A 15,835-nucleotide genomic window follows, 5' to 3' on the forward strand; every position below is an offset into this window, starting at 1 on the left:
TTTTTGTAAATAGTTATTGCATGGTGTAAATTAATAAAGTTATTGTCTGTAGACTGTGTGGTTATTTAAATATGTTGTATTTGTAAATTATTATTATTTATTCACTTATTTACAGGATTTTTATTTGTGGTAAGGGTTTTTATATTGTATTACAGATTTAGTTTTTTTTAAATAATTAGTAATTTGTCAAGCCTGTAATTGGGGTACCGTAATTTCGCGACCATAAGGCGCCCTTTTTTTTTTTTTTTTTTTTTTTAAATGTGCCGGTCGCCTTATGAAACGGTGCGCCATATCTATGCTTTGGGTGAAGCCCCGGGGGAGCTGCGGACGTGAAGGAGACCATCCACAGACAAGGGGGAAGGGGGGGGGTGTGAAGCACCCGTGGTCTGCGGACGTGAATGACACCAGCCACAGACGTTAAAGGGGGAAGGTGGGGGGTGTGAAGCACCCATGGTTTGCGGACGTGATTGAGGGGGAAGGGGGGGGGGGTGTATAAAGGGACAGGTATGTGCTTCACGCAGAACATTGTTGTCTTAACAACGCTGAAGATGGCAAAGAGACACGCTTATGAAGCACAGTTTAAACTGAAGGCGATCAGCTACGCGGCGGAACATGGGAATCGAGCAGCCGCAAGAGAATATAAAGTTAATGAATCAATGGTTCGCAAGTGGAGGAAGCTGGAAAACGAACTGCGGCAGGTGAAGAAAACGCAGCTGAGCTTCCGCGGACACAAGGCGAGATGGCCGGACTTGGAGGAAAGTTTGGAGCGGTGGGTGATCGACGCGCACTGCTGCAACCCGACTTCCAGGTTCCCAAAGCGGGATCAGATCAAATTCTCCTGGTTCCCACCCGCTTTAGGAGCAGGGATTTCAGGGGTCTGTCCCAGGTCGGACCAACTTCACCCTGCGAGATTTTCAGGCAAATCTGTCGGTTTGATCTCCGGTAGATGCAGAGGATGCGCTCAGGAGCCGCCAGGCTCCCGCCGCGGGTTTGCCGGGCCAGGGCGCACCATCCCCGGGGCAGATCCGGCCGAAATGCCGCTGGTCTTTCCCCGGGAGCCCTTGCTCACATACAGGTGGGTGGCTTCGGTGTCGGCCGGTCCGAACAGGTCACATTCCCGGTTAAAGCCGCTGTGACGCGCGCTGCTGCAACCCGACTTCCAGGTTCCCGAAGCTGGATCAGATCAAATTCTCCTGGTTCCCACCCGCTTTAGGAGCAGGGATTTCAGGGGTCTGTCCCAGGTCGGACCAACTTCACCCTGCGAGATTTTCAGGCAAATCTGTCGGTTTGATCTCCGGTAACCAAGATGCAGAGGATGCGCTCAGGAGCCGCCAGGCTCCCGCCGCGGGTTTGCCGGGCCAGGGCGCACCATCCCCGGGGCAGATCCGGCCGAAAGGCCGCTGGTCTTTCCCCGGGAGCCCTTGCTCACATACAGGTGGGTGGCTTCGGTCCCAGCCGGTCCGAACAGGTCACATTCCCGGTTAAAGCCGCTGTGACGCGCGCTGCTCCACCCCGCTGGGGAGAGACGGGCTCTGCGCGGTGGAGGATCCGCACAACGGGGTATGAAAAGTTTATTTACTGTTGTGCAGAAAGTGACTGACACCGAGGAAATTCGGACTGGCGCAGCTGAATTAGTGGAGCTCTTTAATGCAGAAACAGAGGTTTTGCTCCCGCTCTATTTTTTAAATAAGCGCTTGTGTGCTTGTGTGTGCGTTCTGCATGTGTGTGCGTTCTGCAGCGGGTGTGTGTGTTTTCCGGCCGGCGTGTTTTGCGGCACGCGTGTGTGCAGCTCTGCTCTGTAGACTGCGCCTTTTGGGTCGGTGCGCCATATGTATGTTTTAAATCTAAAAATGACACACAAAAATGAGGGTGCGCCTTTCCACACGGTGCGCCGAATGGTCGCGAAATTACGGTACATGTTATCTATCATTAGAGACAATGGTGAACAATGCTACTCCACTTCTTTTGTATGCTTACGTAAATAGATGGAGCGGGGCGCCACATAAAATCTCGCCTTGAGAGTGTTTCATGGACTGTTTTAAGAACATGTATGTTTTTCTAAAGACTTTGGGAAGACCAGGCCACGACCATGACCAGCTCTGATTGGAGGAGCTGAAGTTGAGGGTGTAGGAACCTACAAGTACCCGGACTCTGGACCGGTCTCACAACACAGACCACAGGAGGGAGCAGGGCAGCCTGCACTTCCTGAGGAGGCTGCAGTTGTTTAACATCTGTACAACACTTCTGCAGATGTTTTTCCAGTCAGTGGTAGCTGTGGTGTGTTGGGGGGGCAGGACACCCAAGAAGGACTGAGGTGATCAGGCCAGCGGGCTCTGTGGTCAGACTGAAGCTGAGCCCTCTTGTGACGGAGCAGAGAAGAGACTTCAGACACTACTAACCATCATGATTTGATTTGATTTGATTTGGATCCCCATTAGCTGATGTAGTTTACATCAACTACTCTTCCTGGGGTCCGATCAATGAAACAATAAAAATAATATGATAAAAATAAAAATACAGTTCAGAAATACACTAACAAACATCACAAAAAGATTTACATAGACAACATACAGGACTGTCTCAGAAAATTGTAATATTGTGATTTTCTGTAATGCAATTAAAAAAAAACAAAAATGTCATACATTCTGGATTCATTACAAATCAACTGAAATATTGCAAGCCTTTTATTATTTTAATATTGCTGATCATGGCTTACAGTTTAAGAAAACTCAAATATCCTATCTCAAAAAATTTGAATATTCTGGGAATCTTAATCTTAAACTGTAAGCCATAATCAGCAATATTAAAATAATAAAAGTCTTGCAATATTTCAGTTGATTTGTAATGAATCCAGAATGTATGACATTTTTGTTTTTTTAATTGCATTAAAGAAAATAAAGAACATTATCACAATATTATAATTTTCTGAGACAGTCCTGTACAGTCTATAAAAGTACCAGCCATTAGCAAATCAGCAAATTTAGCAAATCATTTAGCAAGCAAATAGCAGCAAAGCATAGTCTTAACATCCAATCAGATATAGTGATTGTGACATGTGATTTTGTGGGGGATCATCACATTTACAGTCTCAAAAAAACCACACCCCCTCAGATACAGCAAGGCACACCGTAAATAAATTATGAATGAATGATAATGATGCCGTCAGCGCAGAGAAGCTGGATCAGCAGCAGGCTGCTCCTCCGGACCAGAACCAGCGGAAATAAAAGCTCCTTTGTCCACCGAGCCATTGACCTTCATAACTGTGCACTGGGAGGGGAGCGGGAGCTGTGGTGATTACGGAGGGGGCGGTTCTGCTCAGAACTACCCGGGCGTGCACTTGTGCTTTTGTTTGCTCTTTTTTTTATTCTAGTATTTGTTTTTCTTGTCAGTGTCATCCATCCATCCATCCACCATGAAGATCACCTGTGGCCTCATTTATAAAAGAGTGCGTAGGATTCATACTCAAAAGCCGAAAATGGCGTTCGCACAAAAAAATCCTGATTTATAAAACTGTGTGCACGCACACTTGCACGTAATGTTCTCTTTATAAATCACAGTCCAGCTGGGAGGTTGCGCACGTGAATTCGCCTCATACTCCGCCCTCTACACGCCTACATTATACCATAAATGGTCAATGCAAAGTAGTTAATGACTGTATTTGCATATAAATGAGCCTGCTGAGCATGCGCAGCGGCTCCTGCAGCCTGTTTCTGCTGTGCTTCGGGATGAATGAGACATGTTTTGTGCACACGCAAGCTTTATAAATGAGGCCTCTGGCCTTTAATGATAACTTTGAATAAGCCATGTTAGTAACAAGAGCATTAAGATCTGAGGCCTTGTTTTTGTCTGAGAGCTTGAGTGCACGATGCTGCTGTTGATACTTCTCAATGAACATTCTGTGTATGTCCCATAATCTCCACTAGAGGACGTACTTGTTCTCTTTCCAAACCTTTGATGGTAACTACTGTGCAACGACAGGGAAGAAACAAAAGAGCACCAGCAGCGGATGAAGTATTCAGAAAACTGAAAACAGTAAAAGTTTGTGGTGTGTTTGAATCTTTGTGTTAGAAATATTTATACTGTTGGTCTTCAATTCTATTTTATTTATCTTAACAACTTTATATTAAAACAGGGTTTTGTAGAGCTTCTTTAGCAGCACAGATGTTAACGCGTTACGACACTGGAGGAAAAACTACGGTGTGGCAGCAGTTTTATTGGTCTTCTGTACTGATCAGCAGAACTTTATCATACCTTCAAATATTAAAGTCTTTCAGTAATTAAAAAGTGGTAATTATTTACTGTACAATAAATGCATTGTTTTGAGATCAAAACATTTAAGGGACATACAGGCTTCTCTCTGGCGAGACGCTGACAAACCTCTTTCCTTTTCCCCCCGACAGACGCGGCTCACCAGCGGGCCGGAGGAAACCTGCGGTATTTCGAGCACCTGCTGTCCAAGCAGCTGCAGGAGATGGACCAGGACTACCAGCCGGCCTCCGAGGAGCCCATCCAGCTGGGCACCTACAGCCGGCCCAAGGACCACCTCCCGGAGAGGGACATCTACGAGGCTCTCTGCAGGGGGGAGGGCATCAAAATGGTGAGAGGTGCAACCAACATCAAGGCACGCCAAGAAAAACTTTGGCTTTCATAAGAAGACCTGTAACAGAGAGACAGATGAAACATTTTACCTCATGGGCAATGTAATCAAAGAAATTCCCTAGAAATGAAATCAGTTCATCTTTAGATTGTGTTGTTTGGTGTGTGTAGAGACGTGTTGAGAGATGTCATCCTTAGCAGGATCATCACACTTATAAGCAGTACTGGAGTTGAGGGGGGACGGCATCCCCCCTGAAATAAAAACGGTCCAAATCATCCCCCCTGTAAAACTGCCATCCCTCCTTTCCATCCCTGATGTCATTTCATCAATGAATGTGGTTTTACTGCTATTTCAAAATTTAGAGTCATCACCAGAAAAATAACACCAGAAAAATAACTTATTTGACAATTTTCACCTGTTTCAAGTAAATTTTCACTTGAAATAAGTAGAAAAATCTGCCAGTGGGACAAGATTTATCTTCTTATTACAAGCAAAAAAATCTTGTTCCACTGGCAGATTTTTTTTTTTTTGATTTTTTTACTAAAATGAGACATTTTAACTAGAAATAAGACAAATATTCTTGTTAAGATTTTGAGTTTTTGCAGTGATCATGTTACTTATCCTGTGAAGGACAGAGTCATATTGATAAGTTCAGAAAGTGTTTTTTATTGTTGTGTTTTGATGTATTTGATGTAAGCCCAGTGGATATTTAAAGCTTACAGAAGGCTGCATTTAACTGCTGCTATGTCATTCCTGCAGTATTTCTGCAGCTGTTTTGGTCACTGCTATTATTTGTAATATATTATATTATTTGTAATCAGCACAAATCATCTGTCCCCATATGATAAAATCCACCATCCCCCCTGATTTCTTTTTACAACTCGAGTACTGCTTATAAGTTATACCAAAAGTAAGAGTGGAGAAACGGTTAAATAGGACATTAGGACCTCTCAAGATGTCAGATGTTACAAGTAGTTTGTTTGTGATTCTTGCGTAACCAGACTGAAGCGAGACGGAGCCGTCTGTCCTGCCGTTACCACGACGGTGGACGGAACCCTCGTCTCCTGCTGAGGCCCATAAAGCAGGAGGACGAGTGGGACAGCCCTCGCATCGTGCGCTACCTGGACGTCCTGTCCCACGAGGAGATTGAGAAGATTAAAGAGCTGGCAAAACCTCGGGTGAGACTAACAATACTAATGCTTATACTTATGTTTTTCCCTTTTGGTAATGTGTTATCTCACACCTGAATACTCCAGACCACAAAAGTGTTGATGGAGATCTGCACAGCGGTTCATGCTGATAAGCATCCACACAACTAACCCTCTAACATAATATGATAACAGGAAGAAGATACTTTTTTTCTCCTTTTTGTCTTTATTTTTATATAATGGGACTAGAAGTTAGGTTATTGTACGTTGGAGGTTTTATTTGCCCAGTAAACCGGCCTCGATCAGATTATTCTTCTTAAACCTAAAATTGAATTAAAAGAGCGGCTACTAACTTTTTCACGACATACCTTTCCAGTAATTATAATAATAATAATAATAATAATAATAATAATAATAATAATAATCATAATAATAATAATCATAATAGTACATGTCATTTATATGCGCCTTCCGTGACACTCAAGGTCATCGTACAGATAAAAGCAGAACACAGACACCATAAACACAATAAAATACAAACTCTGTACAGATACAAATAAAAGCAATAATGGATAATAAATAGTTAATACAACGACGATTTAAAAAAAAAAAAAAAAAAAAAAAAAAAGCCCCATAACATCAATCAACGTGTGATGTGTGTGCCCAAATACCGGCTCAACCACTCAGAGAGTAGGGAAGTGTGAACATATTACATCTGGCACTAGTTTTCCTAGAATCTTTCCAGATTCTAGGAATTGCTCAGAGCTGAATTTAATTGCTCTCTCAGTGTATGTAGTTACCACCTCCAACGGCTCTGCAGACTGCTGGAAGCAAGGCTGGCGTTGCTTAACAGCGTCTTATGTATAAATGTTACATCAACACCTGATTTTGGCACCGTATGGACAGTACTGGAGTTGTAAAAAATAATATAATATATTACAAATAATAGCAGTGACACTTTTCTGAACTTATCAATATGACTCTGTCCTTCACAGGATAAGTAAAATGGATCACTGCAAAAACTCAAAATCTTAACAAGAATATTTGTCCTATTTCTAGTTAAAATGTCTCATTTTAGTAAAAAAATCTCATTACACTTAAAACAAGACTCATCACTGGAAAAAATCTCCACCTGTTTCAAATAGATTTTCACTTAAAATAAGTAGAAAAATCTGCCAGTGGAACAAGATTTTTTTTTGCTTGTAATGAGCAGATCAATCTTGTCCCATTTTTCTACTTATTTCAAGTGAAAATTTACTTGAAACAGGTGAAAATTGTGGGGATGGCAGTTTTACAGGGGGGATGATTTGGACCGTTTTTATTTCAGGAGGGATGCTATCCCCTCTCATCCCCCCTCAACTCCAGTACTGCATATGGATCCGTATGTGTCGCGCACGTAGGGATTGTGAAATAGTTAGTTTATGTTAGTGACCGGGACACGCTGAAGGACGAGAGGTTGCCGTAAAACATCGCAAGCTCCATAGAGAAAATGTCAAATAATTCCGTCAACAGGGAGCCAACCTGACACCTCCAACGACATATGTGAAGTTAGTTTTTTTTTCTTTGCTTAAGGATAACTTTAAAAATAAAACAACATGCTCTTCCCTGCCTCAAAGCTCCGTCCCGCGTCGGAGGAAGAAGCTGGAAGAGAGGAAAGTCAGGGTTGGGATGACACATGCCGGACTCTTGTTTTCTCTCCAATTTTCATCAGTGATTTCTTTTTTTTTTTTTCAACGGAATGTGTTGTTTTATCACATAGCGTGAGCGTCAGTTGTTTGTAGTTGCACTTTACATGAGTCACTTTTATAGATACAGGTCTGTCTGCCACTAGCCAGCTGCAATTACAGCCCTTTTGTCTGCGATAATTTCAACTCAACCCTGCAGTTATGGTTTAATTATTACAGCTTGGTCTAGCAAACAGCGAGTTGCCCATGAAGTCATTCTTGACATGGACGTTTTGTGTCTTTTTGTTGCAGACACACTTAAAAACAACATTGTTGCATTCTGGATGTTAAAAAGCAGGGGCCGGATTCACAAAACATTCTTAAGAATAAAAATCTTCTTAAGTGTCATTTTTTTCTTAAGTTCAGTCTTAGAAGAAAAAAGAGAAGAAGTCGTATTCTCCAAAAAAGTTCTTAAGTATTTTCTCAACTTTCTTCTTAAGTTTCTTCTTAAGAAAAAACTTAAGAATAAATGGTATTGTTGAAATAAAAGTTCTCAAATTTGTTCTTGACTTTTTTCTTAACTTTAAGACGACCTTGACCTGTCTTAAAATTTCTTCTGTGAAAAGGTAAGACTCTAATATCACCTTTTTCAACACATTTGCACAAACAAAGACCCGCAATATTGTGGAGCGATGCATCAGTGTAGTGAAGTCTCGCTGCAGGTGCATCGACTGAATAGAATGAAATGAATAATAATAATGATATAATATAATTTTGGGATACTTGGCTGCTACTGCTGTGTGAACGGTCTGCTGGAGCGGCTACTGAATCCTTCATTTAGTATGCAGTATACAGTACATACTGATGCAGTATGTAGCATGTAGTACTTAGTATGCCATTTCGGATACAGCCATATTTTAAGAAGTTCTTAAGTAGGAAAAATAAGAAATTCGTAAGAAATGAGAGTTCTTAAGACGGTTCTTAAGAAAATATTGAGGAATTGCACGTAAGAACTTTCTTATGAACTTCTTCATTTTAGATCTTAAGACATTTCTTAAGATGGTTCTTAAGAACATATTGGTGAATCCGGCCCCTGGTTTCTGAATCTGCGTGGACGGATTAGCTTTGCAGATGTGGCACATGTGATATTAATGAGTGTTGGTGCACAAAAAGACACGGTGGAAACGGAGTGAATAAACTGTGTAATGTATGTGTTTTTATTTCTCTTTCAAAGCTTGCGAGAGCGACTGTCCGTGACCCGAAAACAGGAGTGTTGACCACAGCCAACTACAGAGTATCAAAAAGGCAAGTCACTCAGTGGAAACGTGCCTTGGGTTTTCTTCTTCTGTCTTTTAGCCGTGTAATTATATATCTTTATCTTTTTATTATTAATGCCATTCACAATTGTTGTAGAATCCTTTGAGCATTGCTTTTGTTTATTCAATTACTCTGAACCACGAGGAGCATTTTTTTTTAACTCTTTTTCCTTAAAAGATGCCCCGAATTCTCAAATTCTGCCCTAAACAAATGTCCTGAAACTTGTGTACTTGAAGAAAAGTGTATTTTTGTGGATGTACATAATACTCTTTAAATATCAGTGCAAGTTAGCGTTTTAATTAAAAAGGAAAAACCTGTTACAAGTGTAAATATGACCAAGTGAGATATGTGTAGACTTTGAAGTGTGTGTTTAAAGGTCGCCTGTTTCCTCAGTGCGTGGTTGGAAGAAGAGGACGGCCCCGTTATCAAAACAGTTAATCAGAGAATAGAAGACATCACCGGCCTCACAGTACAGACTGCAGAGTTACTACAGGTAACGCAGCTTAATGTTTTATCAAACATTAGATATGAAGTAGCGGGCGCTCGTGTCCACGTGGTCAAACCTTCCCACAAGTTCAGTCTGCAAGTGTCCTGAAGAAACTGGTCAGAGCTGGTAGAGGAGCCAAAAATTGTACTCAAGTAAAAGTACTGTTACTTCAGAACAATATGACTCAAGTAGAAGTAAAAAGTAGTCATCCAAATAATTACTTGAGTAAAAGTAAAACAGTACTTGGTGAAAAAACTGCCCAAGTACTGAGTAACTGTTGAGTTACGTCTGATTTATTTTTTTAACACAACCATTCAAACAGACAAAAGTACAAAATAATCATCTTCAGGCAAATTAAATTAAAGTACATTCAAGTACTTTAATAAAATAAATAAAATAATAACAATAAAAAAATGTGTGAAACAGACACGATGCTCGTTAATCAGCGTCCAGTTCTGTATTATATTTTTTTCAAACATAGATTTTTCAAACATATATTTCTTAAACATCACATTTTTCATAACAGGATAAAACAATGTCTAACGGCAAATCTCTTTTGAAACACCACACACACACACACACACACACACACACAAACACACACACACACACACACACACACACACACACACACACACACACACACACACACACACACACACACACACACACACACACACACACACACACACACACACACACACACACACACAGTTTACTCAAGTAAAAGTAAAAAGTACAGTGATTCAAAACTACTCCTAAAAGTACAAAATTTCCCAAAACTTACTCAAGTAAATGTAACGGAGTAAATGTAACTCGTTACTACCACCTCTGAAACTGGTGCTGGCCTGAACTCGTGTTTGTGTCAGTGGAGATCTCAGACACTCAAACGACACCACTCACAAATGAAAAAGGAAAAAAAATAAAAAATCTGGCTGGATGCATTCGTAGGAAGTTAAAGATTAGATAACGGTGGTGCCAAAATCAACATTTTGGGCTGAAGGAAAGTCACAACCCCTCACCAGGACGCCTGGATTGGTCCGAGCCCATCAATTCTACACACCTCAGTATACTATTATGACCATTGCTTAACAGGATATGGTTATTCTGGCACCTTAGACTGAAATCCCACTCTTACCGAGACACCGTCCAACCGTGAAGGAAAACGAGCAACATCCACAGAGGAAGAGCTGAGCATTCGAGGAATCGCCTCTGTTGAATTAGATCAGTTTTATCTGCACCATGTGTTAAGTTCATTTGCAGAAGTCATTTTATAGCAAATAAGTTTGATAAAAGTCTAATTAAATATTAGACTTTTAAATCTGATTGAAAACCAGTTATATGACAAACACAAGAATATGAATCCAGGGATACTGAGGCGTGTAGCAGCATCGCACCAGGTTGGTAACACTTTAATTGGATGATATGGAGACTTTGAAATTCAATGGATTTAATGGATCAAGTCTTAGTTTATCTACACGGGGTGAAATCATAAACAAGGCAACATGAAAAATCATTCCCTCTTCTAAATGCCTTGCATTGTTTATGGCTGACCAGGTGGCAAACTACGGAGTTGGCGGACAGTACGAGCCACATTTTGACTTCTCAAGGGTGAGTTCCCTTCTTTTTCTTTTTTTATTTTTCATGTGGTGCAACTTTGTCTTGGGTATCGGCCCCAATTTTTTTCTTCCCTAATCTTGCATTTTGCACCTTTTTAACAGTGAAGAGATGTTCTGAACCGATTGCTTTATTTTTGATAGTACTGTTATTGGCGAGTGATGGTTTTTAAGCTCCTGTAAAATAAATACAGAATAACCAGAAACAGGAGAATTACTAAGTAATCCAGCTAGTATTTTTAGAAGGATCCTGCTTAGTCTGTCCTCACAGTTTAACTAGGGCTGAGTACCAGGGCTGGGCGATATATCGAGATTTTAATGTATATCGATATATTTTCAAACGCGATATGGTACGAGACAATATCGTTTATATCGATTATTAAAAAAAAAAAATAATAATTATGATTTTGATATAGCTTATTTTGTGACAAATTGACTTGAATGTTTTATTTGAGATTTGCACGAATGTTTTGTTATTTGCACAACTGTCACCTCAGTGGAAAAGTCTGCCTGTTACTGTCTACATTGTATTAATTGCACAGTGTATTTTAATTTAATTGTTATGCAGGAAAGGGATATTTGTTTTATTTTATTCAAGAAGCATTTTTATTCTATATATGCAGGCAGTTTATTTTTATTTCATTTGTTTTATACATTTTCATATTGTGCAGACCTCTGTTAATAAAGGAACCTGTGTGACATTTGGCACGAGGCTTTGTATTAAAACTGACTGTTTTTTTAAGGGTTTGCCTCAGAAAAAAATGAAGCTAACAGAGATGCTATGCTATAATGCTTTGGGGGAAACCCCAATTATGGCACAGAAAAAATATCGATATATATCGAGTATCGCCATTCAGCTAGAAAATATCGAGATATGACTTTTGGTCCATATCGCCCAGCCCTAATGAGTACATTGGTTATTGTACAAAAGTCTTCGAATTATTTTTAATTCTTTTTACCTTTCATGTGAAGTGAGTTATGTTCTTTAAAAGATATAGCTTGTTTGTGAAACACTTGTTGAGGGGTCTCGGGGGGGGGTGGTGGGGGCTTTATCTTAGTACAGAGCAGCGGGACTTTAGTGTAGTTTGAGGCCTCAGTGGCAGGCTCCAAATGTGAGTCTTTTTGGTGATTGGTTAAACATCTAAACGTCTGTTGCAGCGTCCTTTTGACAGCAACCTCAAGGTCGATGGAAATAGACTTGCTACCTACCTTAACTACGTAAGTAATGTTCGGGCTGTTTTCACCGTGTACTTTCACTCTAATTTTATCTTCATAGAAAGATGAGCCTGATGCTTTCAAAAGATTAGGCACTGGAAATCGCGTGGCAACTTTTTTAAATTACGTAAGTATGTGTGTCCGGTCCCCGCTGATTGACGGCCGGTGGTGGTTGCGGGTTGAAAACCCGCTTTCCATTCTTTTGTTGTGGCTGGGTGACCGTAAGCATGAGCTCCGGTTCAACTCTGGACCCGGACTGATTGACTAACTCCAATGTGACGTTATGGTTTTGTCATTAAAATCTAAACATCACCTTGATGTCTTGAGGAATTTGTTTTCCCAGCAATCACTTCCAGTGCTTATGGTGAAGACGTTTGCACTAATTTCCCCTTAAACTTGCTGATAAGGAAGTCAACTTTTATTTTGTAGTTATTTTAATTAAAATCATTAGTATATAAGCAGAGCTGGTAGAGGAGCCTAAAATTGTACTAAAGTAAAAGTACTGTTACTTCAGAATAATATGACTCAAGTAGAAGTAAAAAGTATTCATCCAAATAATTACTTGAGTAAAAGTAAAAAAGTACTTGGTGAAAAAACTACTCAAGTACTGAGTAACTGTTGAGTAACGTCTGATTTATTTTTTTAACACAACTATTCAAACAGACAAAAGTTCAAAATAATCATCTTCAGGCAAATTAAATCAATAAAATAATAAAATAAATTAAAATTAATAAAAAATAGCTTAAATTAAAATAATCTTAAAGTAAATTCAAGTACTTTAATAAATAATAAAATAATAACAGAATAAAATAATAAATTAAGCACAAGTAGCACAAAATGTCAAGCCTTTGTACTTCTTTTTTAACCAGAAATAGAACAAGCCCATGAACTCATAGAAACTCTGTGTGTGTTTGAGTCTGTGTAAATGTGACAAAACATGCAAAAACAAACATTTTTCCCAAAGAATCACCCAGTGATGTCATGAGATTGACGCGTACGTGGATAAAAGGGATAAAAGAAAAGTAACAGCTCAACGTAGCCTAATGTAGCGGAGTAAGAGAAACAGTTTCTTCTTCACAAATCTACTCAAGTAAAAGTAAAAAGTATAGTGATTCAAAACTACTCCTAAAAGTACAACATTTCCCAAAACTTACTCAAGTAAATGTAACGGAGTAAATGTAACTCGTTACTACCCACCTACGTATATAAATATATATTGAGAAAAGATTTTCATTTTACAATGAATCTCGATTCAATAAGGGATTATTTTATTCTATAATAATTATTATTTTAACGCATTAACGCTACATCTTCTATGGCGATGAGGGAAATTGCCATGTTCTTAATTCAAAAGCCAGCATCATTAAAGTTATGGAGTTGTGCTGCTGACCAGACACTATTATTTTTAGTCTAGACTTCAGTTGTTCAGCAGGAGAAACCACGTAACGCGCAACCAGTCACCCGCTTTCCCTGAAATCATGACTAATGATTACTGACATGGACTGACACTTTAATTAGCACCTTGCACACAGACTGATAGGACACCTAACAGTCCGGGCGAGAAAATCTCAAATCTCTCACATACAGTACTACAATATAATGTTTGAAATCAATCAGTGCAACTGGCAGGGTATGATTACTGGCAAGAGCCTGTGGTTAGGAGAAGGTGCCGCTAAATGATTGACGCGTGTATTGAGCGAAAGAGATCGTGAGAAGGTTTCAAGAAGATGGCTCAAGCTGCAAACTACATGAATACCTTTTTTTTTCTTAAAAAGAGAAAATACTCGTAAAGATATCCCATCTGACAGACTGATTTAACAGCAAACCCAGTTATGCCAAGAAGCGCTCACTGACCAAAGGTGCACTGAGCTAAACCTGGAAACGGTAAAGCAGGAAACATCACTGCTCCTGCTGAATCCTCTCAGTGCAACTGCAGAGCCAGCACAGTCACAGTCTTCTCCCAACTGGACAAATCAACCCCCCCCCCCCCTAAAAAAAAACCAAACATAATTTGTGTGTTTTTGTGCACGTGCAAGTTATGAATGTCAATGCATCTCAAGTATGCATTTTCTAGACTTAAATTCTGGGGCTGCAACTGTCTAAGCCAGGGGTCGTCAACCCGCGGCTCTAGAGCCGCATACAGCTCTTTAGCGCCGCCCTAGTGGCTCCTGGAGATTTTTCAAAAATGTTTGACCTTTTTTTCTCTTCTTTTACTTTTTTTTCCTCTTTTTTTTTCTCCTTTTTCCTTTTTTTTCTTTTTTTCTTTTCCTTTTTTTCTCTTTTTTTATTCCTTTTTCCTTTCCTTTTTAATCTCAACATTTTGACTTTTTTCTCGAGATTTCGACTTTTTTCTTGAAATTTCGACTTTTCTCAACATTTCGACTTTTTTCTCAAAATTTTGACTATTTCCTCGACATTTCGACTTTTTTTATCAACATTTCGACTTTTTTCTCAACATTTCGACTTTTTTTCTCGACATTTCGACTTTTTTCTCAACATTTCAACTTTTTTCTCGACATTTCGCCTTTCGCCGTTTGCCTTCATTCTAAGGCTGATACAAGAGATTTTTTGCGGCTCCAGACATATTTGTTTTTTGTGTTTTTGGTCCAATATGGCTCTTTCAACATTTTGGGTTGCCGACCCCTGGTCTAAGCATTAAACGAGTGTAAATATTAACTAAATTTGTGGGAAAACACAACTGACTTGAATATTTTCAAACTTTTTAGTCCAAACAGACAATGGTGTAAACTGTAACTGGACTGTTGGACAGTAGTTCTAGCTTCAGGATCGTTGGTGTGTGTATTTCCCGTAAACATGTCCCAATCACTCAATGTTCTCTTATTTCTCTTCTCAGATGACTGATGTTGAGGCGGGCGGTGCCACCGTTTTCCCCGACTTTGGTGCAGCAATCTGGCCTCGAAAGGTGATCTGAACAGCGCACCGTATGTTCCTGTGTTCATTTGTGTTGTGTTGACCGTGTCCGTGCCGCCGTTCCAGCCTGCTAAGTTCCCTCGGCGTCGCTCATTATCTCATGGCAATTTGTCAAAACCAACCAAACGCCTTTGGGAAAAACACTGGTCAATGTAACGCTGCAACAAATCTCTCCGGCTGTGCTCCAGGTCTCTCTTCAGCGCTGCTGCGGTCGTTTGAGACTTTTGTTTCTCTTCCACAGGGGACGGCAGTATTCTGGTACAACCTCTTCAGGAGCGGAGAGGGAGATTATAGAACCAGACATGCAGCGTGTCCTGTCTTGGTGGGGAGCAAATGGGGTGAGTCAAAGTGGAGGCTGGATGCAGATTTGTGATGCATTTAAAAAGGGATTCGAAAATGATTAAACATGTGTAACAAAACAAAAAATGCCTCAAGTGAACCTTGTCCGGAAACGATTTAATTGTATCAAAGCTCAACAACATAAATGATAGTGGACATGTGTATTATGTTGGTAGACCCGGCAGATCTTTTTAACAAGAATCTGACTAAGTTTATGCCGAACCAAAACCAAAAATGACCCTCCAGACCGTGAACACCATCAAGCCCAACAGCCAGGCTCTGTGATGGCTATGAAGACAAAACTTCTGGGATGACGGAATCAATGCAGAATAGTACTTTGGTGTTTCAGAGCATCATACACTTCTTTGAAGATGACATCTTTTCAAAATGTCAACATTACAAAGTCATTCTCCCCAACTACTACTGGTGCTGCCTGGAAGACAACGGTGCAGGTACTGGATGGCCTGACCTGCAGTCCTGACCTGCAGTCCTCAAACGGGAATATGTGAAAGATTTAGTAA

General features: G+C 40.1%; 1 protein-coding gene across 5 annotated transcripts in view; it reads left to right on the plus strand.

The window, feature by feature from the left end:
- The window catches only part of LOC133459461 (prolyl 4-hydroxylase subunit alpha-2-like), a 52,080-nt gene that overhangs the window by 30,878 nt on the left and 5,367 nt on the right, over positions 1 to 15,835 (plus strand). For 2 of the 5 annotated variants that reach the window (XM_061739408.1, XM_061739407.1), the window contains exons 7-15: positions 4,401 to 4,597; positions 5,599 to 5,775; positions 8,644 to 8,714; positions 9,120 to 9,219; positions 10,771 to 10,824; positions 11,988 to 12,011; positions 12,106 to 12,171; positions 14,899 to 14,967; positions 15,217 to 15,313. In XM_061739408.1, coding sequence (XP_061595392.1) covers positions 4,401 to 4,597; positions 5,599 to 5,775; positions 8,644 to 8,714; positions 9,120 to 9,219; positions 10,771 to 10,824; positions 11,988 to 12,011; positions 12,106 to 12,171; positions 14,899 to 14,967; positions 15,217 to 15,313 — 855 coding nt within the window. Of the gene's footprint in view, positions 1 to 4,400; positions 4,598 to 5,598; positions 5,776 to 8,643; positions 8,715 to 9,119; positions 9,220 to 10,770; positions 10,825 to 11,987; positions 12,172 to 14,898; positions 14,972 to 15,216; positions 15,314 to 15,835 lie in introns of those variants that run through there. The other 3 variants (XM_061739410.1, XM_061739409.1, XR_009784053.1) reach the window with 3 other exon arrangements.

The sequence above is a fragment of the Cololabis saira genome, chromosome 14 (assembly GCF_033807715.1).
Source record: "Cololabis saira isolate AMF1-May2022 chromosome 14, fColSai1.1, whole genome shotgun sequence".
Classification (NCBI taxonomy): Eukaryota; Metazoa; Chordata; class Actinopteri; order Beloniformes; family Belonidae; genus Cololabis; species Cololabis saira.